This window comes from Microcaecilia unicolor, chromosome 7 (genome assembly GCF_901765095.1).
Source record: "Microcaecilia unicolor chromosome 7, aMicUni1.1, whole genome shotgun sequence".
NCBI classification, from domain to species: domain Eukaryota; kingdom Metazoa; phylum Chordata; class Amphibia; order Gymnophiona; family Siphonopidae; genus Microcaecilia; species Microcaecilia unicolor.
In genome coordinates this window covers 130,151,330-130,178,177 of record NC_044037.1, presented here as the reverse complement: position 1 = coordinate 130,178,177, position 26,848 = coordinate 130,151,330, and the positions used below count along the sequence as shown (strand labels likewise).

The following is a 26,848-nucleotide window of genomic DNA, read 5'->3' as shown; positions in this document are numbered from 1 at the left end:
CCCTTCATGTGTGGTAAGTTCCAGTTTCCTTCCTTAATCCTGTGTCACTTCTTGCTTTGCTAGACAGTTACTGCTTGATAAACTACAACTTAAGCCCTGTCAATACTGAGTCTCTGTTTTGGAAGAGCAGGAAGAAAACATGAAAAAACTGACCACAGCAACCACAGGTCTCCCTGACGTAAGTCATCACATCGCAGTCCTGTTAAGCAAAAAACATATATAAAAAATTATTACAAGTTTTTTTCACTGAAAAAATAATGGACTTTGACAATTACACACAAAGAGCTACATTGGCGCCTGATATGGCACCTGAAAAATCCATGCGGTAAAAAAATACGCCTAGGCAAATTCTCTAAAGTATGCCTAAATTTTATAAAATGGGCTTAAATTTCTGCACAGTATATAGAATATGCCAAGCGCCTCGCCAGACAGTCAAATTTGGTCATGTCCATTTAGGCCATGTTTTACATGGTATAAATACCAGCACGTAGATTTAGACGCAGAGGGTCATATTCTAAAACAGTGTGCATACATTTTGGAGCGCCCACAAAATGCCCATTTCCCCGCCCATAATCACACCCCATTTTGGCTGCACACATTAAAATACACTTAGCGAGTTGTGAGCTTAAATTCTAATGATTGCCAATTAGTGCTCATTATTGCTTGTTAAGCGCTGTTATCAACACTGCTTAGCTTATTACACCAATAAAGTTGCACGCATTGTTATAGAATAAACTTGGATTTTGGTGTGGAACACTAGCACTAGGCACAATTTATAGAATCCAGGGGAAAGCTGATAATATCAGCAGTTGGCAGTAAGGTACAAGAGTGCAATACACAAAGTGATAAAAGAAATATGGATGCCATCTGACACAAAGAACATTAGCATGGAGGATATCACAGGAATATAGGGAATGTGATAATATAGGCCATGTTTCAGGGGGATTCTGCCAGGTACTAGGGTTGGGCAACCCAAAACCTTTCCTTTTATTTCTTGTGTTGTTTCCAGCATTGTTCATTTTGTTTTGGTTTGGTTAGTCTTTCTTTTAATTTGGGGGCAATATCATCGTGTGTGTGCCTGTTTACAAATAGTGTGCCTTCTTTGCAAAGAGGACCCACTATTTTGGAGAGAATGCTACCTCTTTCCAAAAGAGTATGTGCATGCATGCATTATCCATAAAGAGTGCACACTTTTTACAAAAAGTGCACATTCTTTGTAAAGAGGGCACAGTGTTTGTAAATAATGTGTACTATTATCAGCAATCAAAAAAACATAAATGTTGCATTTATTTCTGTTTGTTTTCATTTAATAACATGCAACAACATGTGTTATGTAATTGACATTAAATATGTCATTGCAAACAAAAGCCCATTCCTACCAAGTACTACTTCTTGAGATTCTGCCAGATGTTTGTAACCTGGCTTAGCTACTATTAGAAGCAGGTTACTGGGCTAAATAGACCTTTGGTCTGACTCTACTACTACCACTACTACTTATCATTTCCATAGCACTACTAGACATACGCAGCACTGTACACTTCAACATGAAGAGACAGTCCCTGCTCGACAGAGCTTACATCTAATGAGGACAAACAGGACAAGTAATAGATAAGGGAATTACTAAGATGGGAATGATAAAATATGGGTACTGAACAAGTGAGTAAGGGTTAGGAGTCAAAAGCAGTATCAAAAAGGTGAGCTTTTAGCCTAGATTTGAAGTCGGCCAGAGATGGAGCTTGACGTACCAGCTCAGGAAGTCTATTCCAGGCATATGGTGCAACAAGATGAAAAGAACGGAGTCTGGAGTTAGCGGTGCAGAAGAAGGGTGCAGATAAGAGAGATTTACCCAGTGAACAGAGTTCCCGGGGAGGAGTGTAGGGAGAGATAGGAGTGGAGAGGTACTGAGGAGCTGCAGAGTGAATGCACTTGTAAATCAATAAGAGGAGTTTGAACTTTAATCTCCAACTATGCTCCACCTCCCCCACTCATCAAAATGGTCACTGTCTTGATCTCATCTTCTCCTCCAACTGTTCACCCTCTAGTTTCCTTGCCTCTGATCTTCCCTCCTCTGATCACCATCTTATAACTTTCACACTTAAATCTCCTCCCTCCCAGTCCCGTTCTATCTTATCTCATTTATCTAGGAATCTTCACGATATTGACCCTTCATCTCTATCCTCCCATGTTTCAAACCTCCTCTCTACTGTGGCACCATCCACATCTGTCAATGAGGCTGTTTCTTCTTACAACAATACTCTATCCTCTGCCTTAGACACTCTTGCACCTTTGATGACCCGCCCTGTAAGGCGTACAAAACCCCAACCTTGGCTGACTTCTAATATCCACTACCTACGTTCCTGTACCCGCTCCGCCGAACGCCTCTGGCGGAAATCTCGGGCCCTTACTGATTTCTTACACTTTAAGTTCATGCTGACCTCCTTCCAATCTGCTCTTTTACGTGCCAAACAGGATTATTATATCCAACTGACCAACTCTCTTGGCTCTAATCCTCGACTTCTCTTCACCACATTGAACTCTCTCCTCAAGGTGCCCCCTCCCCCAACTCCCCCTTCATTATCTCCTCAGACCCTTGCTGAATTCTTTCACAACAAGGTTGAAAAGATAACCTTGCTTTCTCTACCTCACCACCTCTCCCTCCACTAGTCCGTTCCCCTCTCTCTCCTTCCCCTCATTCCCTTTCCTCCTTTCCTGAAGTTACTATTGAGGAAACTACACTTCTCCTTTCTTCCTCAAAATGTACCACCTGTTCCTCTGATCCCATTCCCACCCACCTTCTTAATGCCATCTCTCCTGCTCTTATTCCTTTTATCTGTCACATTCTCAACCTCTCACTTTCCACTGCGACTGTCCCTGCTGCCTTTAAACATGCTGTGGTCACACCTCTCCTTAAGAAGCCTTCACTCGACCCTACTTGTCCCTCTAATTACCGACCCATCTCCCTCCTTCCTTTTCTCTCCAAATTACTTGAGCGTGCTGTTCACCGCCGCTGCCTTGATTTTCTCTCCTCACATGCTATTCTTGACCCACTACAATCTGGTTTTCGCCCTCTCCACTCAACCGAAACTGCGCTTACTAAAGTCTCCAATGACCTATTACTGGCTAAATCCTGAGGTCAATATTCCATCCTCATTCTTCTTGATCTTTCCGCTGCTTTTGACACTGTCGATCACAGCATACTTCTCGATACCCTATCCTCACTTGGATTCCAGGGCTCTGTCCTTTCCTGGTTCTCTTCCTACCTCTCCCTCCGCACCTTTAGTGTTCACTCTGGTGGATCCTCTTCTACTTCTATCCCTCTGCCTGTCGGCGTACCTCAGGGTTCTGTTCTTGGTCCCCTCCTCTTTTCTATCTACACTTCTTCCCTTGGTTCATTAATCTCATCCCATGGCTTTTCCTACCATCTCTATGCTGATGACTCCCAAATCTACCTTTCTACCCCTGATATCTCACCTTGCATCCAAACCAAAGTTTCAGCGTGCTTGTCTGACATTGCTGTCTGGATGTCTCAACGCCACCTGAAATTAAATATGACCAAAACTGAGCTTCTCATTTTCCCCCCCAAACCCACCTCCCCGCTCCCCCCGTTTCTATTTCTGTTGATGGTTCTCTCATTCTCCCTGTCTCCTCAGCTCGAAACCTTGGGGTCATCTTTGACTCTTCTCTCTCCTTCTCTGCTCATATCCAGCAGATTGCCAAGACCTGTCGTTTCTTTCTTTACAACATCCGTAAATCCGCCCCTTTCTTTCCGAGCACTCTACCAAAACCCTCCTCCATACCCTTGTCACCTCTCGTTTAGACTACTGCAATCTGCTTTTTGCTGGCCTCCCACTTAGTCACCTCTCCCCTCTCCAGTCGGTTCAAAACTCTGCTGCCCGTCTCATCTTCCGCCAGGGTCGCTTTACTCATACTACCTCTCTCCTCAAGACCCTTCACTGGCTCCCTATCCGTTTTCGCATCCTGTTCAAACTTCTTCTACTAACCTATAAATGTACTCACTCTGCTGCTCCCCAGTATCTCTCCACACTCGTCCTTCCCTACACCCCTTTCCGTGCACTCCGCTCCATGGATAAATCCTTCTTATCTGTTCTCTTCTCCACTACTGCCAACTCCAGACTTCGCGCCTTCTGTCTCGCTGCACCCTACGCCTGGAATAAACTTCCTGAGCCCCTACGTCTTGCCCCATCCTTGGCCACCTTTAAATCTAGACTGAAAGCCCACCTCTTTAACATTGCTTTGACTCGTAACCACTTGTAACCACTCGCCTCCACCTACCCTCCTCTCTTCCTTCCCGTCCACATTAATTGATTTGATTTGCTTACTTTATTTATTTTTTGTCTATTAGATTGTAAGCTCTTTGAGCAGGGACTGTCTTTCTTCTATGTTTGTGCAGCGCTGCGTATGCCTTGTAGCGCTATAGAAATGCTAAATAGTAGTAGTAGTAGTAGTAGTAACTGTATGCAGAAAAGGATAGGGAGCTAGTGAAGCGACTTGAGGAGAGGGCTAATATGAGCATAGCGACACTGGTGGAATATAATTCGTGCAGCAGAATTTTGAACAGATTGAAGAGGAGAGAGATGGCTAAGTGGGAGACCTGTGAGAAGCAAGTTGCAATAGTCTAAGCGAGAGGTGATAAGAGTGTGGCTAAGGGTTTTGGTAGTGTGCTCAGAAAGGAAAGGGCAAATTTTAGTGATATTATAGAGAAAGAAATGACAGGTTTTAGCAGTCTGCTGAATATGTGCAGAGAAGGAGAGACAGGAGTCGAAGATGACCCCAAGGTTACGAGCTGATGAGACAGAGAGGATGAGAGTATTATCCACAGAAATAGAGAATGGGGGAAAAGGAGAGGTTGGTTTAGGGGGAAAGATAAGAAGCTCAGTCTTGGTCATGTTTAGTTTCAGATGGCGGTGGGACATCCAGGCAGCAATGTCAGACAGGCAGGCTGATACTTTGGCCTGGATTCCTGCTGAGATTTCTGGTTTGGAGAGGTAGATTTGGGAGTCATCAGCATAAAGGTGATACTGAAAACTATGGGATGAGATCAGAGAACCAAGGGAAGAAGTATAGATGGAGAAAAGAAGAGGTTCCAGGACAGAGCCTTGAGGTACACCAACTGATAGTGGGATAGAAGTGGAGGAGGATCCACCAGAGTATACACTAAAAGTACGACGGGAGAGATAAGAAGAAAACCAGGAAAGAACAGACTCCTGAAATCCAAGTGAGGACAGTGTAACAAGGCGTAGGCAGTGATCAACAGTGTCAAAAGCAGCAGATAGATCGAGAAGGATGAGAATAGAATAGAAACCTTTGGATCTGGCAAGGAACAGGTCATTGGAGATTTTAGCAAGAGCTGTTTCCGTTGAATGAAGAGGGTGAAAGCCAGATAGAAGTGGATCAAGAATAGCTTGAGATCAAAGAAAGTCAAGACAATGGCAGTGAACAGCATATGTTCAAGTATCTTGGATAGGAAAGGGAGGAGGGAGATGGGGCGATAGTTGGAAGGACAGGTAGGGTCCAATAAAGGTTTTTTAAGGAGTGGTGTGACTACAGCATGTTTGAAGGCATCAGGAACAGTCATAATGAAAAGTGAAAGATTGAGGATATGACAGATAAAAGGGATGACAGTAGGAGAGATAGTGCTAAGTAGATGGGTGGGAATAGGATCAGAGGAACAGGTAGTTAGTTTTGAGGAGATGTGCAGTTGCCTGTTCAGTGATTTCAGAAAAGAAAAGGAAGCAGGGGTTGGAAGGTTGAGAGAATGGACTAAGAGAAAGCGAGGTGGAGGTGACTTGGTTGAGAATTCAAGTTTAATCTTGTGGATCTTATCATGAAAGTACACAGCCAGAGTCTGGGGAGAAAGTGAAGGGGGAGTTGGAGGTGAAGGCACTTTAAGGAGAGAGTTCAGTGTGGCAAAGAGACATTGAGGGTTTGAGCCAAGAGAATTTGTCAACTGGATGTAGTAGTCCTGTTTGGCAAGTAAAAGAGTACTACTACTACTACTACTTAACATTTCTAGAGCGCTACTAAGGTTACACAGCGCTGTACAGTTTAACAAAAAGGACAGTCCCTGCTCAAAAGAGCTTACAATCTAATGGGTGAAATGTCAAGTTGGAGCAGTCTAGATTTCCTGAATAGAGGTATGGTGGTTAGGTGCCGAAGGCGACATTGAAGAGGTGGGCTTTGAGCAAAGCTTTGAAGATGGGTAGGGAGGGGGCCTGGCGTATGGGCTCAGGGAGTTTATTCCAGGCATGGGGTGAGGCGAGGCAGAACGGGCGGAGCCTGGAGTTGGCGGTGGTGGAGAAGGGTACTGAAAGGAGGGATTTGTCTTGAGAGCGGAGATTACGGGTAGGAACGTAAGGGGAGATGAGGGTAGAGAGGTAAGGAGGGGCTGCAGATCGAGTGCATTTGTAGGTTAATAGGAGAAGCTTGAACTGTATGTGGTACCTGATCGGAAGCCAGTGAAGTGACTTGAGGAGAGGGGTGATATGAGTATATCGGTACAGGCGGAAGATAAGGCGTGCGGCAGAGTTCTGAACGGACTGAAGGGAGGATAGATGGCAAAGTGGGAGGCCAGTGAGGAGTAGGTTGCAGTAGTCAAGGCGAGAGGTAATGAGAGAGTGGATGAGAGTTCGAGTGGTGTGCTCAGAGAGGAAAGGGCGAATTTTGCTAATGTTATAGAGGAAGAAGCGACAGGTCTTGGCTATCTGCTGGATATGCACAGAGAAGGAAAGGGAGGAGTCAAAGATGACTACGAGGTTGCGGGCAGATGAGACGGGGACTGGAAGGAGGTCAGCAAAAATTTGAAATGTATGAAGTTAGCATGGGTATGGGATTTCAGCCAAAGGCGTTCGGCAGAGCGGGCACAGGAACATAGGTAGTGGATTCTAGAGGGCAGTCAAGGCTGGGGTTTGGTACGCCTTACAGAACGGTGAATGGGAGGAGCAAGAGTATCCAGAGCAGAGGAGAGAATAGTATAATAGGAAGAGACAGCCTCAATGACAGACTTGGATAACATAGTGGTTGAGAACAGATTTGAAACACTGGAGAACAGAGTAGAAGGGTCAATAGCCTGAAGATTCCTAAATGTTTTGGTTGAGATTGGATGGGACTGGAGAGGAGGGTTTTTAAGTGCGAAATTTATCAGATTAGGGTCAGAGAGAAGAAGAGATGAGGCACAGAAACTGGAGTGTAAGCAGTTTGAGAAGAAGATAAGATCAAGACAGTGGCCATTCTTGTGAGTGGGGGTAATGAAGCACAGTTGAAGATTGAAAGAGGATCAACTGTACTCCAGTATGGCAATTCTTTTGTTCTTATCAGCATTACCAAGAGGGCAAGGTTTGAGTTGTAAGCAAAAATATGGCAAAAAAGGTACAAAAAGCTATAAGCATTATAGGAGAAAGTTATCAACATGGGCTACTGTTAAGTCAGACTATTTTACCACTAATTTATGCTATTTTAGCACAGGTCCCATTTTATGCAATAAGATCTAGTTACTATTATTCTAGGTTAACAGTAAAATAACCAATCTTAAGGGTAGTTCATGTTGATAACTCCCCTGTTATACCTGCACAGTTTCTAATGAGTGCAATTTTTGTCCATTGGTTTAATTTCTTGTAATTCTTGAAAGGCAGAGCTGCCTTGTGGGTGGGTGATTTTTTTTTTTTTGCCAATAACTAATACTCATATTTGTTGCTACTTTTCCACACAGAGAAACGTTCTTTTTCTCCACTTGATCTGCTTGAAGGCAATTTCTCCAAATGGGTTAGTTTTGCGCATCCCATGAATGAACCTCACTCCTAAACCAGGGAATATGGAGTATGATCTCAGTCTCAAATGTATTGCTAACACTGACCATAAAACTTGCATCACAACAAAATGAGCTTCCCTCTGGAGCTTATAAGATATAACACATATAGGCAATTTATCCAGATGTGTTTGGAAGTTACCTACGTCAATGAGAAAATCATTAAACTAAGATCCACCTTATCAGCTAACTCCTCCGACTATGTAAAATTCATTGACGACTTAGACCCAACAACCAATGAGTATCCAGCAGATCGAATTTGGACTAATTTTTATTCAGTAACGGAAGATACTGTCGCCCAAGAGATCAACAAATTCACCAAATTCCACTGTAAACTGGACGCATGCCATAGCTACTTAATAAAATCTGCCCCACCCCCAGCGTTTCATAGTAGATCTCACCTCCTACCGGAATCACATGCTTCAACATGGATCCTTTCCCATAGATAAAGGAAATATCCTACTAACACCAATTCCCAAAGACCAGAAGAAAAAAACTAAATGATATATCTAATTATCATCCAGTGGCATCCATCCTATTGGTAGTCAAGCTGATGGAAAGCCTGGTAACTAAACAACTTACCAACTACTTGAACATCTTCTCAGTATTGCACACATCCCAATCTGGCTTCCGTGCCAATCACAGCACCGAAACAGTTCCTTTAACACTCATGACCAAATTTAAACAAATTATTGCAAACGGTAACAATGTTCTTCTTTTACAATTCGACATGTCCAGCGCGTTCGACATGGTTGACCATGGTATCCTATTAAACATTCTTGAATATTTTGGAATTGGAGGTAATGTACTGAATTGGTTTCATAGTTTCCTAACGGCAAGAACATACCGGGTAATATCTGAATCAATCATATCATCGCTATGGAGACCTGAATGTGGTGTGCCACAAGGATCTCCGCTTTCCCCGATCCTCATTAATTTAATGATGTTACCACTAGCCAGATCTTTATCCAACCTACACCTTAACCCTTATATTTATGCTGACAATGTGACGATATATATCTCATATAAAAATGACTTGTCTGAAATTGTAGATAAAATGAATCTCAGCTTCCAAGTTATGAGTTCATGGCCGGATGCACTCCAACTGAAACTCAACGCAGAAAAAAACACTATGCCTTATATTATCATCGCAGCATAATAAAATCAACTATACCAATATAAATATACTAAATCACACTCTTCCTGTTGCGGACAACCTGAAACTCTTAGGTGTAACAATCGATCGTAACCTTAGTCTAGATAACCATGTGAAAAATGTTGTAAAGAAAATGTTTTATGCAATGTGGAGGCTTAGAAGAATAAAACCTTTCTTCCCAAGAGAGACATTCCGCAAACTAGTGCAATCACTGGTATTGAGCCATTTGGATTACTGCAATTCCTTATATGCGGGATGCAGAGCTCAAACCATTAAGAAACTCCAGACTGCCCAGAACACCGCAGCCAGACTGATATTCGGAAAGGCGAAATACTATAGTGCTAAACCCCTTAAAGAAAAATTACACTGGCTTCCACTAAAGGATCGAGTTACACTCAAAATATGCACCTTAGTTCATAAAATTATTTATGGAGATGCCCCATCTTACATGTCAGACCTTATAGATCTACCAGAGAGAAACAACAAAAGTTCATCACGTTCTTTCTTAAACCTCCATTATCCCAATTGCAGAGGACTTAAATACAAATCAATACATACATCTAGTTTTTCATACATCTGTACACAACGATGGAATGAATTACCAACCACTATAAGAAAAACACGCGACGTGATGACCTTCCGGAAACTACTGAAGACTTACTTGTTCAAAAAAGCGTACAAAATGGATCCCTCATAACGATCTGACTCCTAAACTACACCAGACACAATTTTATATTGGAACTCTTTTATTTTGCCTATTTTATTTACACCCTAATTACTTTAGCCTGGAGAAAAGACGGCTGAGGGGTGATATGATAGAGGTCTACAAAATAATGAGTGGGGTAGAGCGGATAGATGTGAAGCGTTTGTTTACACTTTCTAACAATAATAGAACCAGGGGACACAAGATGAAATTAGAATGTGATAGGTTTAAAACAAATTGGAGAACGTTTTTCTTTACTCAGTGCGTGGTTAGACTCTGGAACTCATTGCCGGAGAAGGTAGTGATGGCAGCTGGCCTTGCTGAGTTTAAAGGGGGTCTGGACAGATTCCTGAAGGAAAAGTCCATTGATCGTTATTACATTTGGGGGTTTTGCCAGGTTCTTGGGGCCTGGATTGGCCGCTGTCGGAGATGGAGTGCTGGGCTTGATGGACCATTGGTCTTTTCCCAGCGTGGCAGTGCATATGTACTTATGATAATCATACCCTGTCCTGATATCATTATGTTATGTTGTTATCCATTGATCCTAATTACTGACAATTATACCTTGTCCTGATATCATTATATTATGTTGTTATCCACTTACCCACTTCTTAATCAACATAATTTTCGTATGAACCTTAATAGCAATAATTCTGAAATTCTTCTCCGTTAATATGATTGCCATAATATTCCTATGCACCTTATCTGTTATATATACTCTGATTCTCTATTCCATCAATGTGATTGTAGTTGTATTATATTGTAAGCCACATTCAGCCTGCAAACAGGTGGGAAAATGTGGGATATAAATGCAGCAAAATAAATAAATAAATGTATTTATTTATTTTTGGATCATGCCTGTGGTACCCAAAATAATGGGAAATATTTCTGTATATTTTCTGCCACATTTTCTTGGTCTCAGAGTGCATTTCAGGTTTTTCAGGTTCTTCTCCCTCTCCAAGTGATTCACAGAGTAATCAATTGGGACTGCCATTCTGATATTTTTCTCTATTACTATTATGCCCATTTTTCTTAATCACATTGAGCAATCTGTTGTGTACCTCCAGCAATATTCTTAAAGAAACATGTTCTGTATGACCACGATCACCATCAGGCCAACCAGCAACCCCAGCAATCTGGAGGGGGAGGGTGGAGTTGCAAAAAAGGGGGCAGTACTCAGGGTCAGCACTGGGAGAGAGGGATGGGGGTGGCGGCAGCTAAGACAATTGTTGAAACTTAAAGGAAGCGTGGAGGGGCATTTTTGAAAGATCGTCCAAGTATGAATTAGGATGCCCTTGTGAAGTCGGCCAAAATCAGGTAGGTATAATCGAAAAATAGTATGGATGTCCTTAGACATTCCATTATCGCAGTGCAAAATGCCCAAATCTGGGACGCCCAAAGTATAGTAAAAAGGACGCCCATCTTCCAGAAGCACAAAAGAACATCCCTAAAATTCACTGTACTGTCATATTAATGTCCTTCGCCGGTTCTACGAGAAAGACGTCCTTATTACTATACTTCTTTGATGTACCTGGTTGTTCCGCAAGTATAATGTATGTAGTTGTGGACATCCAGGTACGGGGAAAATATAAGGAACATTCATAAGTGTAAAGTACAGTAACAAGGACGTTTCTCACAGAACTGCCGAAGACCGTCCCTCTTACATCTGTGGCTAGCCTGCCAATCACATTCCTCACCATCTCTTTGCTGGGTCTTTGCGTGAAAAACAAAAGTGGGTTATTTTGACCAACACACTTCTTCCCCTTTTGCTGTGCAGGTGATGATAGCCAGTCGGAGGAAGAAGCTGGCCCTAGTGGTCAGCAGCCCCAGCACACAGAGCAGCAAACCAGTGGGCCTGCACAAGAAAGCACACAGGACCATGGGGTGGAACCACAGAACCCAGCAGCAGCAGCGCCAGCTCTCCCTCCACCACCCGCAGCAGAGGCTCTCCCTCCACCACCTGCAGCCTTTGCCGATGGTGGCACTGAAGAAGAAGATGCAGAAGGGGGGGCACCTCCTCAGCAGAGGCCATCCAGCCAGAGGAAGCAGCTACTGCACCTCGCCACACAATTGCTGGGCCAGAATGTGCACATAGTAACATAGTAGATGACGGCAGAAAAAGACCTGCACGGTCCATCCAGTCTGCCGAACAAGATAAACTCATATGTGCTACGTTTTGTGTATACCTTACCTTGATTTGTATCTGCCATTGTCAGGGCACAGACCGTATAAGTCTGCCCAGCACTAGCCCTGCCTCCCAACCACCAGCCCCGCCTACCCCCACCGGCTCTACTACTACTACTACTACTCAACATTTCCAAAGCGCTACCAGACTCACGCAGCGCTATACTGCCACCCAATCTCGGCTAAGCTTCTGAGGATCCCTTCCTTCTGAACAGGATTCCTTTATGTTTATCCCACACATGTTTGAATTCCATTACCGTTTTCATCTCCACCACCTCCCGTGGGAGGGCATTCCAGCCTAGACTTCGTGAGAGAAGGATGTGTGCTTGGAGGCTCGGTCTCTTGAGAGCAGGAAAGGTGCTGGGCTGGCTCCTTCCCCAGGTGGGCAGAGAGGCCTGGGGAAGAGTTTCCCAGGAAAGGCCCAGGACATGGGGCCTCTGGGCCCTACGGACCAGAAGGCCCGGAAGGGTTGTGTGCAGCTCAGTCCAGCCTCGGGGAGCAGAGAAAGGAGCCCTATGGACCGCAGGGCTCAGCGTCTCCGAGATGAAGAGGTAACAGGTACCTCCTCCATGACCCAGCGGTTTCCGGAAAGGGAGCCTGAAGAACATGGAGGGGGGAGGTGGATAGGGAGGGCCTCGGGCCTCCAGACGGTGGAAGGAGAGGAGCTGATGGCGGTACACCTGGAGCTTCAGCCGGGTCCGGGCGTACAGGACTATGATAGTGAGTGGTCAGAGGAGGAGGAGGAAGACGGGGAGGATGGTGTACGGTCGGTGAAGGAAGGACCGGGGCACCTGGTTGAAGAAGTGGTACAAAGGGTGCGAATGATTAAAGCCCTGGAGAAAGACATAGAGGAGCAGGGGAAACGGCTGAAGATGGCAAAAGCCATGACTAGGCTGGCCCCGGGAGATAATTGGAACATTTACAAGAAAGAGGAGGCTCGTTTGTTAAAGCAGCTTCAATACAAAGAAAAGACTTTGGTTTCATTAAAGAAGAATACTGATAATCCCTTAAGGGAAATATACATAAACCAGGAGAGAATGGCACAAGTCACAGCAAAATCTCAGTGTCAGGTTTCCCCTGTATGTACAGCAGAACTCTTTCAACAATGACAATGTGTGAGTGAGGACTTGCCAGCTACAAACACTGGACATACACTGCAATTTATGAAGGGCTTGGCAAGTCAAACAGATTCTGGTGCACTTACTGTGATGGCTGCTTCTGGTACATAAGTACATAAGAAATGCCATACTGGGAAAAGACCAAGGGTCCATCGAGCCCAGCATCCTGTCCACGACAGCGGCCAATCCAGGCCAAGGGCACCTGGCAAGCTTCCCAAATGTACAAGCATTCTATACATGTTATTCCTGGAATTTTGGATTTTTCTAAGTCCGTTTAGTAGCGGTTTATGGACTTGTCCTTTAGGAAACCGTCCAACCCCTTTTTAAACTCTGCTAAGCTAACCGCCTTCACCACTTTCTCCGGCAACGAATTCCAGAGTTTAATTACATGTTGGGTGAAGAAAAAGTTTCTCTGATTTGTTTTAAATTTACTACACTGTAGTTTCATCGCATGCCCCCTAGTCCTAGTATTTTTGGAAAGCGTGAACAGATGCTTCACATCAACCTGTTCCACTCCACTCATTATTTTATATACCTCTATCATGTCTCCCCTCAGCCATCTCTTCTCCAAGCTGTATTGCATTGAAGCTGCGCTTGACCCGAACCAAAGAATCTACTAGCTGAAAAGAAGGGTCAACTGCATACCGCAGGAGCTGCTGGACTTCGGCTTCATACTGAGACTCTTTCTTGCCCTGATTCTGGCTTTCCTGGAATTCGAGAGCTTGATCCTTGTCAGTTGAGGTTCTATCCCAACTGGTATAAGAACTCAAAGACTGAGAACATTATATTAGAGTAATCTGTGACTAGCACAGACTGTTGGAATATTATTGCTTGATTAGTTTGCTGTATTTGTTTTAGGTTAGGAAGAAAGAAGAGTTTGAGTTTTGAGACTTATCTCTGCATAAGCTGATTTTAGTCTCAAAGGGGGGAATGAGGCAGCCTGAACAGAGAAATCATATTAATTTGTTAACTCTGTTTAAGTTTGGTTCAGTCCTGGAAAGTGGTAGAATGCCATCTGGTTTTAATTACTCAAATGTCTAGCTTTTGCTAGACTAGAGGTTAGAAAGGTCAGAGAGAAATGAAACATTCTTTGTCCCTTTTTGAGTGATGGATTGTTAAGGCTAATGCTGTTTAGAAGGAGATAGTTTAGATTTAAATAATTCTAGATGATCTAGATTTTGTCTTATAAGGAATTCTGATTTCTGCTTATTTTAAAATATGTTTTATTCTGTTTAATTAATAAGTTCTATTTCTATGTAAAATATCTTTTCAATTCAGTGTTACATCTTTGTCTGACTTTTCAAGTGAGATTTGTCTGCAGTTTAAGAGGTCATCATCTGGTTTGAATTATCCACAGTCCTAGCTAGTTCTGTGTATGAAGCTAATAGGTGAAAGAGGTCAGGAAAAGTCAAGTCTTCTCCTTGATTGATTATAGCTAAGTGTAGGACTGGTCTTCTGAAAGTAATAACAAACCATGTCTGTGTGCCATTAAGCAAGACTGGCCCCTTAGCCCCTCAATGAACCCAGCTCAAGTTATGAAGTTAACCGGGAATCTGATTATGTGAATAATAATAAAATGCAGGAGATAGGTGCCACATTGTCCAGTTTGAGAGGCCCCAGGTCATAGGTCAGTTTAGGAAATATCTCAAACCTATGTAACTGATATTTTTGAGTAAATGTGTAGAGATAATTAGTTCAAGACAGGGTAATCAATCTATTCTTTACCATCTGGTGAGAAAGGGGGGCTAGAAGGGTTTAGGACCCTATATAAAGGAGAGCAGAAGCAGCTTACATTAGAGAAGGAGCTGAGACGAGAAGGAGACGAGAAGGAACCAAGACAGGAGACACAAGGCACAGAGAGCTGAAGAGAAGGAGAGAGCTAGCGCTGATGTCCTACTTTGTTTGCTGGCAAATAAAGAAGATTTCTCTCTCATTCTGGTGTGTGGTGTTTGACTCCTGAAGTACCACAGATTCTGCTAACAGCCCTAGCCTCCTTAGTCTTTCTTCATAGGGAAGTCGTCCCATCCCCGCTATCATTTTAGTCGCCCTTCGCGAGGGGAGGAGGCAGCTGGGAGTCCCTAGTATCTTTGGAGCCTACAAGGACAGAGAAAGAGCTTCAAAAGGCTCCTAAACATTTGCAGACTATGGAAACCAGAGATAGAGATTTTTTCATACAAGAGCTCCAGACAAGTGTTCCTAGTCTTGCAGAGAGAAGGTTTCCTGAAGAAGGCAGGACAGGAGAAGGTAAAAAGGACAGTTTTACTCTGGTTGGAGGTGCATTTGTGGAAGAACTGTTGCCAGCAGAAGAGCTCTGCTTCCAAACACAGGTGCACTCTGCAGGCTCCCTGAGTGCAGGAACTGTTGCTAAGTTACAAGGAGTAGTTGCAGCTGGGCAAGCAGGCTCTGGGGAATCCTGCCTTGGAGAGCTGGAAAGACAGGAGGTTTCTGCCAATCAGGAGGAAGCAAGGGGAAATTCCTCTCTTAACACAGTGACTGGTCTCACTCGGGACCCTCCTGAGCAGGATGCAACAGAAAGCCAGCTGGGAGCAGAGGAGTCTGAGCAGCAGGATATTCAGAGGGAGCAGCAGTGCAAGGTTTCTTCTGAACAGATAAGCGGGGATCTCCCCTGTGGACAAAATCTGGAGAACAGTGACAGTCTAGTAAATGGTTTCAGTTTGGACTTGGGGGGAAGGCTGCTTTGGATGGGGTGGATGGGCAGGGTGGGGGATTGGTAAGAGAAGAGGGACAGAATGGGTGTACTTTTGAAGCTATGGAGGTGGCGGTCTATGATCAGAGGAGGGGGGAGGAAGGGAGGGGTGTGGTGCCAGGGCAGGCTGCAGAAGGTAGGGGGGGTGGGGACAGCTCAGAAGTGGCTGTTGGAGAAGAGGATGGGTTTGGATGGTCAGGATGGTTCCAGGTCAGGGAAGAGCGGGGGTGGGGAGGGGAAGAGGTCGGTATCTTTTGCGGCTGTGGTGAGGGGGGGAAGGAGAGCAGGGGAGGGGGAGGTTAGGTTTTGCAGGTAGGGGGGAGACGGGTTTGGGGGAGGAGGGAGGGGGCAGGGGCAGATCCCCAAATGCCGGAATGTCGTTCAACTCAAATGGGTGGAGGAGGGGGGTATGCCATCCCGGGATAAGGTTTTGCAGTTGGTACAAGGGCTAGGGTTTATTCCAGAAGATCTGTATGCTTGTATCCACCCGGCTAACATTCCGGAATATGATGTCAGTTTTTTGACTCAAAGGGGGATGGAGGTGTTTTGGGAAAAGTACGAAGAAGTTCGAGGGGGTGGGGAATGGAGAAATTATAGGGTGATTCCGATAAGCAGACCTGATCTGGTGCAGGTGACCCTTTTAGTCCGGAATGAATCCATCTCAGGGGCGGACCTGGCCTTCTGGGTTCAGCGGTATGCTGAGTTGAGAACTCCACTAACCAAGCTCCCGGATCCAAGTAGAGTATGGGCAGGGGGGTGGGGGGCTTTAGTTAGGCTTAAACAGGTGGGTCAGGTGGTCCAGCATATTCCCTCGGCAGCTTTTATTGGGAGAGATAGGAGCCAAGACAATGTTTTAGGTGTGGGTCTTTCCGCCACTTTAGCATGCCCTGCCCGGTACAGCAGTGTGCAAAGTGTGGGTCTAAGGATCATCTTTCGGAAGAATGTTCCTCTATCCGGTGCAATCTTTGTGGGGATCTAGGGCATGCCTTTCGGGATTGCCCGAGGGCTTTTCATAATGAGCGATCAGCGTTGCCTGTCAGTGCCTGCCATGAAATTGTGCTTCTCTTCTCCCCAGGCTTCGCCCCGCTTGTTTCTTCGCTCGTCGCGCAGTGCTGCTATTCAAACAGGCAGCTCCACTCCTCTCTGCCGCGTCCATCCGGCCCTACTAAACAGGAAGTGCATCAGAGGGCCGGATGGACGTGGCTGATCGCTGCCTCCCGGACGGCCGTTCCCCGGAGCCGCGGGAGAAAAGGCAGCGACAGCGATGAAGGATTTGGATGGGTGGGCCTGGAAGAGTAAGTGCTGGATTTGTGGTTGCTTGGGTGCACTATGGGGGTCATGAGACAACTCCACTGTGGGTAGCCTTTGGGGAGAAGCAGGATGAGAAAGATGAGTGTGTATTGTTTGGAGCGGGTACCTTGTGGAGGTGGGAGGGGAACAGTGGGTTGTGAAGTGAGCTGGAGGGAGATAGTGCTGAGGGCTGCCTGTTGGAGGGCAGATCCATGCTGCACTTGCCTAGGAGCCATCCGCCGGTGATCTCCCCTCGGTCAAACCTGCGAAAGATTCCTGAGTGCTGCAATATATTGGCGTCATGGGTGGAACCTGGGTATCGGACACACATGTCTAGAATCTCCCCCTGGGCATCACACACAACTTGCATATTGAGTGAGTGGAATGCTTTCCAGTTCCTATAAGTGGACTCTCGTGCCCGGGGGGGGGGGGGGGAGTCTGAGTGCGACAAGTGTGCAGTCAATGGCGGCAATGACCGAGGGGAAGCGAGCTATGGCGTAGAAGTCAGCCATGTTGTTCTGCAGGGCCTGTGGGGTGGTGGGGAAGGTGATGTACTCAGAGGTGTGGGTAAGGAAGGCATCACTGGGTGAGGCAGTTAGAAATGGAAGCCTGGGTGAGACTCGTTTTCACAGATAGGACAGACTGGAAACTCCAAGTGGCCAGAAAAGATAGAGAAACAGTGATCTTTAGGTGCACAGGTTATTCCTACGGGTCCTGGGCTGCAGGAGGGGTTTGAGCTGGCCACAAAGGTGCTGAATGGCAGCCCTATCAAAGCAGTACCTAGTAAGACACTGCAGGTCGGTGAGGTCTAGGAAACTGCTATGGGTCCTGAGTACCTCCTGTGGTGCCTCCCCTCTTCCTCCAACATGTAAGCCACATGTGCATTTAGTGCCTCCATTTCCCCGCACTACAGGTGGAATGCAGTGACACCAGTGCTCACCTCTCCCTACCAACTTGGTGAAACACAGCAGCAACAAACAGAAACTGACACTCACTCTCCCACCACCCACAAACAATGCGGTCACACACAGCAGAGCCACACTGCAAGCACTCTCTGACCCAGTACAAACTCTCCTGCCACACCCTCTAGCCACTCACTCCCCAAACACGCTGCAGCAGTACACAGGACAAAGAGACAAACAGAGACTACAAACAGGTAAGGGAATGAAATATGAACTTGGGGTCAGTGAATGGAGAGGGATAGGGGGAGGGAATGGGGGAGATAGAGGAAGGAGTAGTGGTGTCTGGGTTTGTGGGCTAGAAGGGGTAGGGAAAGCGAAAAAGGTAAAACACAAATGAGGCAGGTGAGGGTGAAAACGTTCTGACTACGGCACACAGACAAAGGTAACAGGTACTCAACAAACTTTCAGCTTTCTCTCCCAACAACGCTCTCGCCACTCTCCAACTGCATAAAATGCTAATGGGTCTAAAGACGACTTCCCCCTTACCCTGGTCACTTTTATTTCTTGTCTAACTAAGGACGCCCATGTTCCGACCCATGCAAAACCATTTTGCTAGCCATTAAACGCTGGGGGCGTCCATCTCGTAACGCTGCCCATAACATGCCCCTAACACTTCCCCTGTGGGGACAATCATAGATGGGCCCCTTACGGCCCTGTTTCGATTATTGGATTTGGGTGACCTTCTTTCATGGGGACGTCCATCTGCCTTTTGTGTCGCTTTTTGGACGCCCTTTTGTTTTGAAAATGAGCCTGATAGTCTACTGACTAGCCTTGAGGCTCTCTCCCAAGTTTTTGCTCTCAGCCCTAGCATATTTTAACACTGACCCTCACAACACACACAAAGAGAAATTCCTCTAATGAGATTGCTGGCCCACCAGTCCCCCTGTGACCAACTACAAGCAGCCACATAGAGTTTCAGGAATGTTATTGCTACTGCTCCAGAGGTATGGAATGCTGTTGGTCTGCTCATGATGCCCCAGGTAGCCTTGCTTATCCTTTCTGATGACTTTTATCTTACTTTTAAATTCTAAAAATTGAGTACTATGTTACTCCACAACAAAAGTATGGGATTCTTTTACTAAGCTGCATTCAGGGGTGGAGTTGGGGGGGGGGGGGGGGCAAAGAGAGCAGCTGCCCTGGGCCCCACAGCTCCAGGGGGCCCTGTGGTCTGGGCATCTCTTACCCTTCTCCTCACCTTCCCGGTCTACTTTAAAAATCATTTTCTTTTCTCAGAGGGATCTCGACGTGGCAGCCAGTCTCACAGGCTGCCTGAGGCTGCCCTGAACTTTTCTCTCTGCTGAGATCTGCTCCCTCCGACGCAACGTCCTGTTTCCACCTGGCCGGATTGCGGCAGAGGGAAAGCTTCGCAGCAGCCGCAGGCAGCTTGTGAGAATGGTTCCCATGCCGGGGCCCCTCTGGTGGCCAGAACTCTACAATTTCTGCAGCTGGTGGCAGTTTGGGGAAACTGCCGCAAGCTGAAGAGCTTGGAGATTTCTGGCTGCCAGACCGGAGGAGGGTTTCAGGATCTCCACCAGCCACAACAAGGGAGGTGGCTAATTTTGGTGTGTGTCTGGTATATTGACCCCAGTGTGTTCAGTACAAAAAAAAGTGCATGTCTGTTTTATTTCACCAGTGTTGAGGTACTTGTTAGGTTTAATTTCTTGGGGTTCCCAGTTCAATTCTTATTTGTATTTGTGATCCATTGTTCTGTATTTGGTGAAGGTGTGTCTGTGTTTTGTGTTTGAAGAAGTGGGGAGATTGGGGGGAGGGGAAAGGGAGGAGAAGGGATCAGGGGCCCCCTCCTTGATTTCTGCCCTGGGCCCCAGCATGTCTAAAATGGGCCCTGGATGCATTAGGCACTAAAGTGCGTCTACGATGACTTAAAAGGGCTGATTGCTGGATGTGCTTAAATATCCTGCAGTAAGGTTGACATTTGCGCACACAAATGAATTTTTAAATTTTTTCCATGGAGGGGCATATCAGGGGTGGAGAGTGAGCATTTCTGCATTAATCATTTAGTGCATCTACATTATCGTGCGCTGATTAGCACTGGATTAGTGCTTGAGCCATTTACTGCTTACATAATGGGTGGCAGTACATACACACGCGCTAATTTCTGTTAATGGCTGCACACTAATGGCAACATTAGTGCATAGCCATCAATTGAGAAAATAGAAAATCATCCATTTTCAGGCTGCGGGAAAAAAGGTTTAGCACACAGGAAAAACCCGTGTACGGGCGCACTAAGGTAAATTTTTCTCACAGCTTTGTAAAAGGAATCCTAAAAATATAACATTTGCTTTTGGAAGGTTAATAAATAATATTAAGAACAAAAATATGGAAAACAAGGTAATACCTTTTTATTGGACTAATATATTTTTGTCTTGCTTTTGAAAGCTAGTCACAAATCCCCGGATTCTATAAAGCGAACCTAGAGATCTGCGCCAAAATCCAGGCATATTCTATACCAGCACATATAACTTAATTGGCTTAACAAGCTAATTAGCATTGATAACAGCACTTAAGCAATAATAAGCACTAATTTGTAGTAATTAGAATTTACGTGCACAACTTGCTAAGCTTCTGTAATGAACTGTGACTAAATTCTAATGTGCGCAGTTCAAAAGGGGCATGGCTATGGGCAGGGAAAAGGGCATTTCAAGGGTGTTCCAAATTTTACGCATTTAGTTATAGAATATGGCACAGTACACGTAAATCTATGTGCAGAAATTTACGTCACATTTTCGTTAGTGTAAATGGAGGCACTTAGTTTTAGGTGCTGGGATATCAACTAAGCATATTCTATATACCACACCTAAATGTAGATACCGCTGATAGAATACGTTTCAGTGTAAATGTTTACCGTGCTGATTTTTTAGGTGCCTTATATAGAATCTAGCCCAAAATGCCAAGGCGACGAAAATGATAAAGGGGATGGGACAACTTCTCTATGAGGAAAGGCTGAAGCGGCTAGGGCTCTTTAGCTTGGAGAAAAGATGGCTGAGGGGAGATAAGATAGAAGGCTATAAAATAATGAGTGGAGTGGAATGGGTAGACATGAATCGTTTATTTACTCTTTCCAAAAATGACTAGGGTCATGCAATGAAGCTACAAAGTAGTAAATTTAAAATGAACTGGAGAAAAAGTTTCTTCACTCAACATATAATTAAACTCTGAAATTCATTGCTAGAGAATGTGGTAAAGGTGGTTAACTTAGCAGGGTTTAAAAAAAGGTTTGGATGGCATCCTAAAGGAAAAGTCCATAGACCATTATTAAAATGACTTGGGGAGAATCCACTGCTTATTTCTGGGATAAGCAGCATAAAATGTGTTGAACTTTTTGGGGATCTTGACAGGTATTTGTGACCTGGATTGGCCACGGTTGGAAACAGGATGCTGGGCTTGATGGACCTTTGATCTGTCCCAGTGTGGCAATACTTATGTACTTATGTAAAAGGCATCACCTTATTTGCCATTTTTTGTTTTAATTTTTACTTTAATTTATTAATCTTTCAAGTGGCCTCACACAGCTTACATATAACTTTTGGAAGGAATTAGGAGTCTTTTTACTTTTTACTTGTGTTGAATTCTGGTCGCTGCATCTCAAGAAAGATATAGTGGAATTGGAAAAGGTGCAGCGAAGGGCGACTAAAATGATAGCGGGGATGGGATGACTTCCCTATGAAGAAAGACTAAGGAGGCTAGGGCTTTTCAGCTTGGAGAAGAGACGGCTGAGGGAAGACATGATAGAGGTATATAAAATAATGAATGGAGTGGAACAGGTGGATGTGAAGCGTCTGTTCACGCTTTCCAAAAATACTAGGACTAGGGGGCATGCGATGAAACTACAGTGTAGTAAATTTAAAACAAATCGGAGAAAATTCTTCTTCACCCAATGCATAATTAAACTCTGGAATTCGTTGCCGGAGAACGTGGTGAAGGCAGTTAGCTTGGCAGAGTTTAAAAAGGGGTTAGACGGTTTCCTAAAGGACAAGTCCATAAACCGCTACTAAATGGACGTGGGGAAAAATCCACAATTCCAGGAATAACATGTATAGAATGTTTATATGTTTGGGAAGTTTGCCAGGTGCCCTTGGCCTGGATTGGCCGCTGTCATGGACAGGATGCTGGGCTCGATGGACCCTTGGTCTTTTCCCAGTGTGGCATTACTTATGTACTTATGTACTAAGCCACGCTAGAAAATGGTCAGCACTTCGATTAGCATGTGGGTTTGTTGTGTGCTCTGGCCACTTTTTAGCGCAGCTGAAAAATGGCTGTGTTCATTTTTTTTTTTAATGGCCAAACACTAATTTCCCCATTAGCATGTGGCCATTACCGCTGGGAGCTCTTACCGCCACCTATTTAGGAGGTGGTAAGGACTCCCGCGCTACTCCTACATTAATCAGGTAGCACATGACTATGTGCATTTGCTGCCCAATTAGCACAGGGCATGTCTAGACTCTCCCCCCACCTAGAAAATAATGTCAATTTTCTACCACAGGGATTGGCATGCATTGATCACAGAAATACCGCAGGATGCTGTTTTGGCATGTGCTACCCACACGGTAGTCCTACCTCCCTTTAATGAAAGACTGGATCCTTATTTCTAGGTGGAATTTTCCTGTATTGCTGCCCTTTCATCTCCATCTCCATTTCCTATACCTTATTTCTTTTTAATATTGTTTGATTGCAAACCACTGAGATGGTTTGCCAATCTACGTATATTAAATTTGAATAAAACTTGAAACTTAAATGTTTGTGATAGAACAGATGAGGCAGCTCTATTGTATATCTTTTCCTTTTTTTAGTAGAGTACAAAATCAAAAGAATATGATAGTATATGTTTACATACTGTCAGTCCAGGATCCCCCCGGATTCCAATATCACCCTGCAAAAAGAAACAAAGAATCATATTCCTCAATATATGTTACTAGTTCTTAATCATTTGTTATGTGGCACTCTGCAAAAGGATCTGCATAAGTTTAAGTATTTAGGGATCCTTTTACTAGGGTGTGCTAACAGATTTAGTGCATGCTAAATGATGCCCATAGAAATATAATAGGTGTCATCATTTAACACACACACGCTAAATCTATTAGCTCACCTTAGTAAAAGGACCCCTTAATCAGCTGAATAAAGTCAACAGCAAGGGCAGTGATGTTCAAACTAGTCCTTGAGTCTTAATCAAAGATAGTTTTCAGGTCATTGGCAATGAATATTTATTAACCCCCAGATTCTATACAGCTTGACTGAAATTGCATGCGCAAATCTGGTCATATTCTGGATTTGCACATGCAATTTAATTATTTAAAAACCAATCAGCACCAATAATTGTCACTGAAGCAATTATCGACACTAATTGGCATTAATTAGAATTTAAGTGCACAACTTGCTATGAGTATTCTGTAAAGTGGTGCACATAAATTCTAATCCGTGCTGCCAATCGGAGCATGGCCACGGGAATGGAATGGGTGGGTTATGGGCATCGTACAAACACATCTGCTCCATACTTAACTTAGGCGCCAGTATTTATATCAAGTTTTACTTGGCATAAATGGATGCGCCTAGAGTTAGGTCAGGAATGGCCGCTAGGCATATTCTATAAACCGGACCCAAATCTAGGCATGGTTTATAGAATAAGCCTAGGCAGATATTTTTTGGCACTGATTTTTCAGGTGCTATATATAGAATCTAGTCCTAAATATTTAAATACACTGGAGTATCGTGTTTGGTTCCTGTTCCCCAAAACACATTACTCTAATGAGAATAGCACTTTACATGGTGAAGCAGGTGTTTATTAGGGATGTGCTCAAGCAAGAAAAATTTGGTTAGTTTTCAGTTTTTCCTAAAATGTTCCTGATTTTCAGGGGAGGGGGTTCCATTTTTTTCAAACCTCTTTTCAATAAGGGGTTAATAGTTTTGCTACCACATTCTAAAGTGCATGCAATAATTTTTACAGATGCACTAATGAACTGAATATACACTAACAAATGCACATCCCTAGTGTTTATAAGATCACCAAGAGTATATATGTATAAATACAGGCACTCAAAAAATATATAGGTCAGTACTGAAAGGGAAATATCTGGACAACTACCATATTATCTAGATAGTGCTGCTGATTATCTTTCCAGACTGTCTTAGCACTATCTGGATAGTGCCAGGTCAATGTGTGAAGAGAGCATATGTCCTGAAAGTTATTATAGATATCTATCTGGAGAAAATTAGGACAGAAAAATTGCAGTAGTACTATGAGATTTCTGCTAGGGATCACCAGTGCCATTTGATCCTGGCTCTGCAAGGGCAGAAGCGACTGAGATTCACTCCTCCCTGGGAACTGCTGGACCAACAGGGACAACTGAAGTAGGCCAGAGGGCCACGGAGGGGGACAAGTGGGCAAGGGAAGGAATGCTTGGGTGGGAGGTCTGAATTGGGAGGGGTGCCTTAATTCAAGGAGGGACAGGATGGAGGGAAGGGGTCTGAATCAGGGGACAACAAAGATGGGCTCTTTCAGAGGCCATCCAGGGGCACTGAGATGCAGCTTTGCAATCTGATACTCCCAATATAGAAGAAAGGCTCATAAGCAGCATTATTCATACACCAAGGAAGTCAATAACCTGCAGTAAATAAAGGTGCGGCAATGGCCTGATTTTTACCACACTTGGATGACTACCCCCTAAATAAGAAATATTATTTCTGCTTTTGGGAATGGACTACCAATGCACTGTCTATACCAGTGACTCCCTAAGCAGTACTTGAAGCATACAAAGCCAGTTTGATTTTTCAGATGCTCCACAATGAAGTACAATATATCTGTGTACATTGACTCCAATATATATATATATATATCTCCTTGTGACTCTGGGCAAATCACTTAATCCTCCATTGCCCCATGTAAGCCGCATTGAGCCTGCCATGAGTGGGAAAGCGCGGGGTACAAATGTAATAAAAATAAAAATATATTTATTTATTTATTTATTTTGGAAACCAGACTGAGTGGGTGTGCCCTGCAGACTAGAATGGGATTTACTGGACTATTCAGGTTTGTGATGTTTATATATAAGTCATATGACAATGTGCCATACAGTACCTTTCTAATTTAATGCAAAGTTTAAATGTTTGCAAACAGCAAATTAAATGTATCAGTTATTACTACAGAATTGTGGTCAAATAAGATTATGCTTGAGAAAGGCAGACAACACTGTAAGATGCTTCTAATATGACTTTTGAACCAATTTATGGGGCTAGACTTGAAATCTAAACAATGGAATAAATATGAAGAGCACAGTAAAGCTCTGAAAGCAAGTTCTGGATGGTGCTAGAGGACCACACTTAGAACACAAATTTTAAAATAAAAGCAGTATACAAATAACAGTAGCCGTGAAAAGTGATTTGAAAAAAAATCTAAGTAGTAACATGAGTAGGCTAGTTGAACAGTACCTCAGAACCAGGTTCTCCTTGAGCTCCCCTTGGGCCAGGCTCTCCTGTCAGGCCAGGATCACCCTGTAAGACAATGCAAAAAGAACACCATGTGACGGTGCATACTACATAGTATTCAAATATAGATTTTAAAAAATTATAAATTCCAGGCATTATCTGATTTAAAATGTTTAGCTACTCCTTAACTAACTTATTTGGTCTGCCTGATTTTTCACAACCTAGAGGCTACACAGCAATTCAATAGTCATTCTGAAACATATAAACCAGGAACAAGGCAGTATTTTTACATCTTGATCTTAAAGATATACAGCTGTGCTAGTCACTAGTGTAGTTTTTAAGAAGACAGCAGCTTAACCATCCTGCTTATTTTCAAAGGAGAAGGCTGGTCATCTTCCGACACAAATTGGGAGATGGCCGGCCATCTCCTAAACCCGGCGAAATCGGTATAATCGAAAGCCGATTTTGGCCAGGTTCAACTGCTTTCCGTCGCAGGGCCGGCCAAAGTTCAAGGGGCGTGTTGGCAGGGTACCGAAGGCAGGACTGGGGCGTGGTTAAGAGATGGCCGGCTTCGGACGATAATGGAAAAAAGGAGGCCGGCTCTGACGAGCACTTGGCCGACTTTACTTGGTCCATTTATTTTTAGGACCAAACCTCAAAAATGTGCCCTAAATGACCAGATGACCACTGGAGGGAATCGGGGATCACCTCCCCTTACTCCCCCAGTGGTCACCAACACCCTCCCACCCCCCAAAAAATATAAATATTTTTTTGCCAGCCTCAAATGTCATACCCAGCTCCATCACAGCACCATGCAGGTCCCTGGAGCAGTTTTTAGTGGGTACTGCAGTGCACTTCAGGCAGGCGGAACCAGGCCCATCCCCCCCCCAACTGTTACACTTGTGGTGGTAAATGGGAGCCCTCCAAAACCCACCCGAAACCCACTGTACCCACAGGTAGGTGTCCCCCTTTACCCTTTAAGGGCTATGGTAGTGTTGTACAGTTGTGGGTAGTGGGTTTGGGTGGCCCCGCACACAAGGTAAGGGAGCTATGCACCTGGGATCAATTTGTGAAGTCCACTGCAGTGCCCCCTAGGGTTCCCGGTTGGTGTCCTGGCATGTGAGGGGGACCAGTGCACTATAAATGCTGGCTCCTCCCATGACCAAATGGCTTGGATTTGGCCTGGTTTGAGATGGCCACCATTAGTTTTCATTATCAGCAAAAACCAATGGCGGCCATCTCTAACGCCGGCGATCTATAAGGCCGGCTCAAATGTTGAGATTTGGCCGGCCCTGACTGTATTATCGAAACGAAAGATGGCCGGCCATCTTGTTTCGATAATACGGTCGGGTATGCCGCTTTATGGGGCCGGCCTTAGAAATGGCCACCCATATAGATGGCTGGCCCCGTTCGATTATGCCCCTCCATGTATCCCACCAAATAGGAAGAATGCATCCCCTAACACTCTG

The 26,848-nt window shown here is 44.5% G+C and overlaps 1 protein-coding gene across 3 annotated transcripts in view; it reads right to left on the bottom strand.

Annotated features, from left to right (window-relative positions):
- COL6A2 (collagen type VI alpha 2 chain) overlaps positions 1-26,848 on the bottom strand; it is a 479,211-nt gene that overhangs the window by 48,616 nt on the left and 403,747 nt on the right. For all 3 annotated transcript variants that reach the window (XM_030210351.1, XM_030210352.1, XM_030210353.1), the window contains exons 22-24: positions 25,383-25,445; positions 22,795-22,830; positions 154-199 (exon numbers count right to left, since the gene is read on the bottom strand). In XM_030210351.1, coding sequence (XP_030066211.1) covers positions 154-199; positions 22,795-22,830; positions 25,383-25,445 — 145 coding nt within the window. The remainder of the gene's footprint in view (positions 1-153; positions 200-22,794; positions 22,831-25,382; positions 25,446-26,848) is intronic.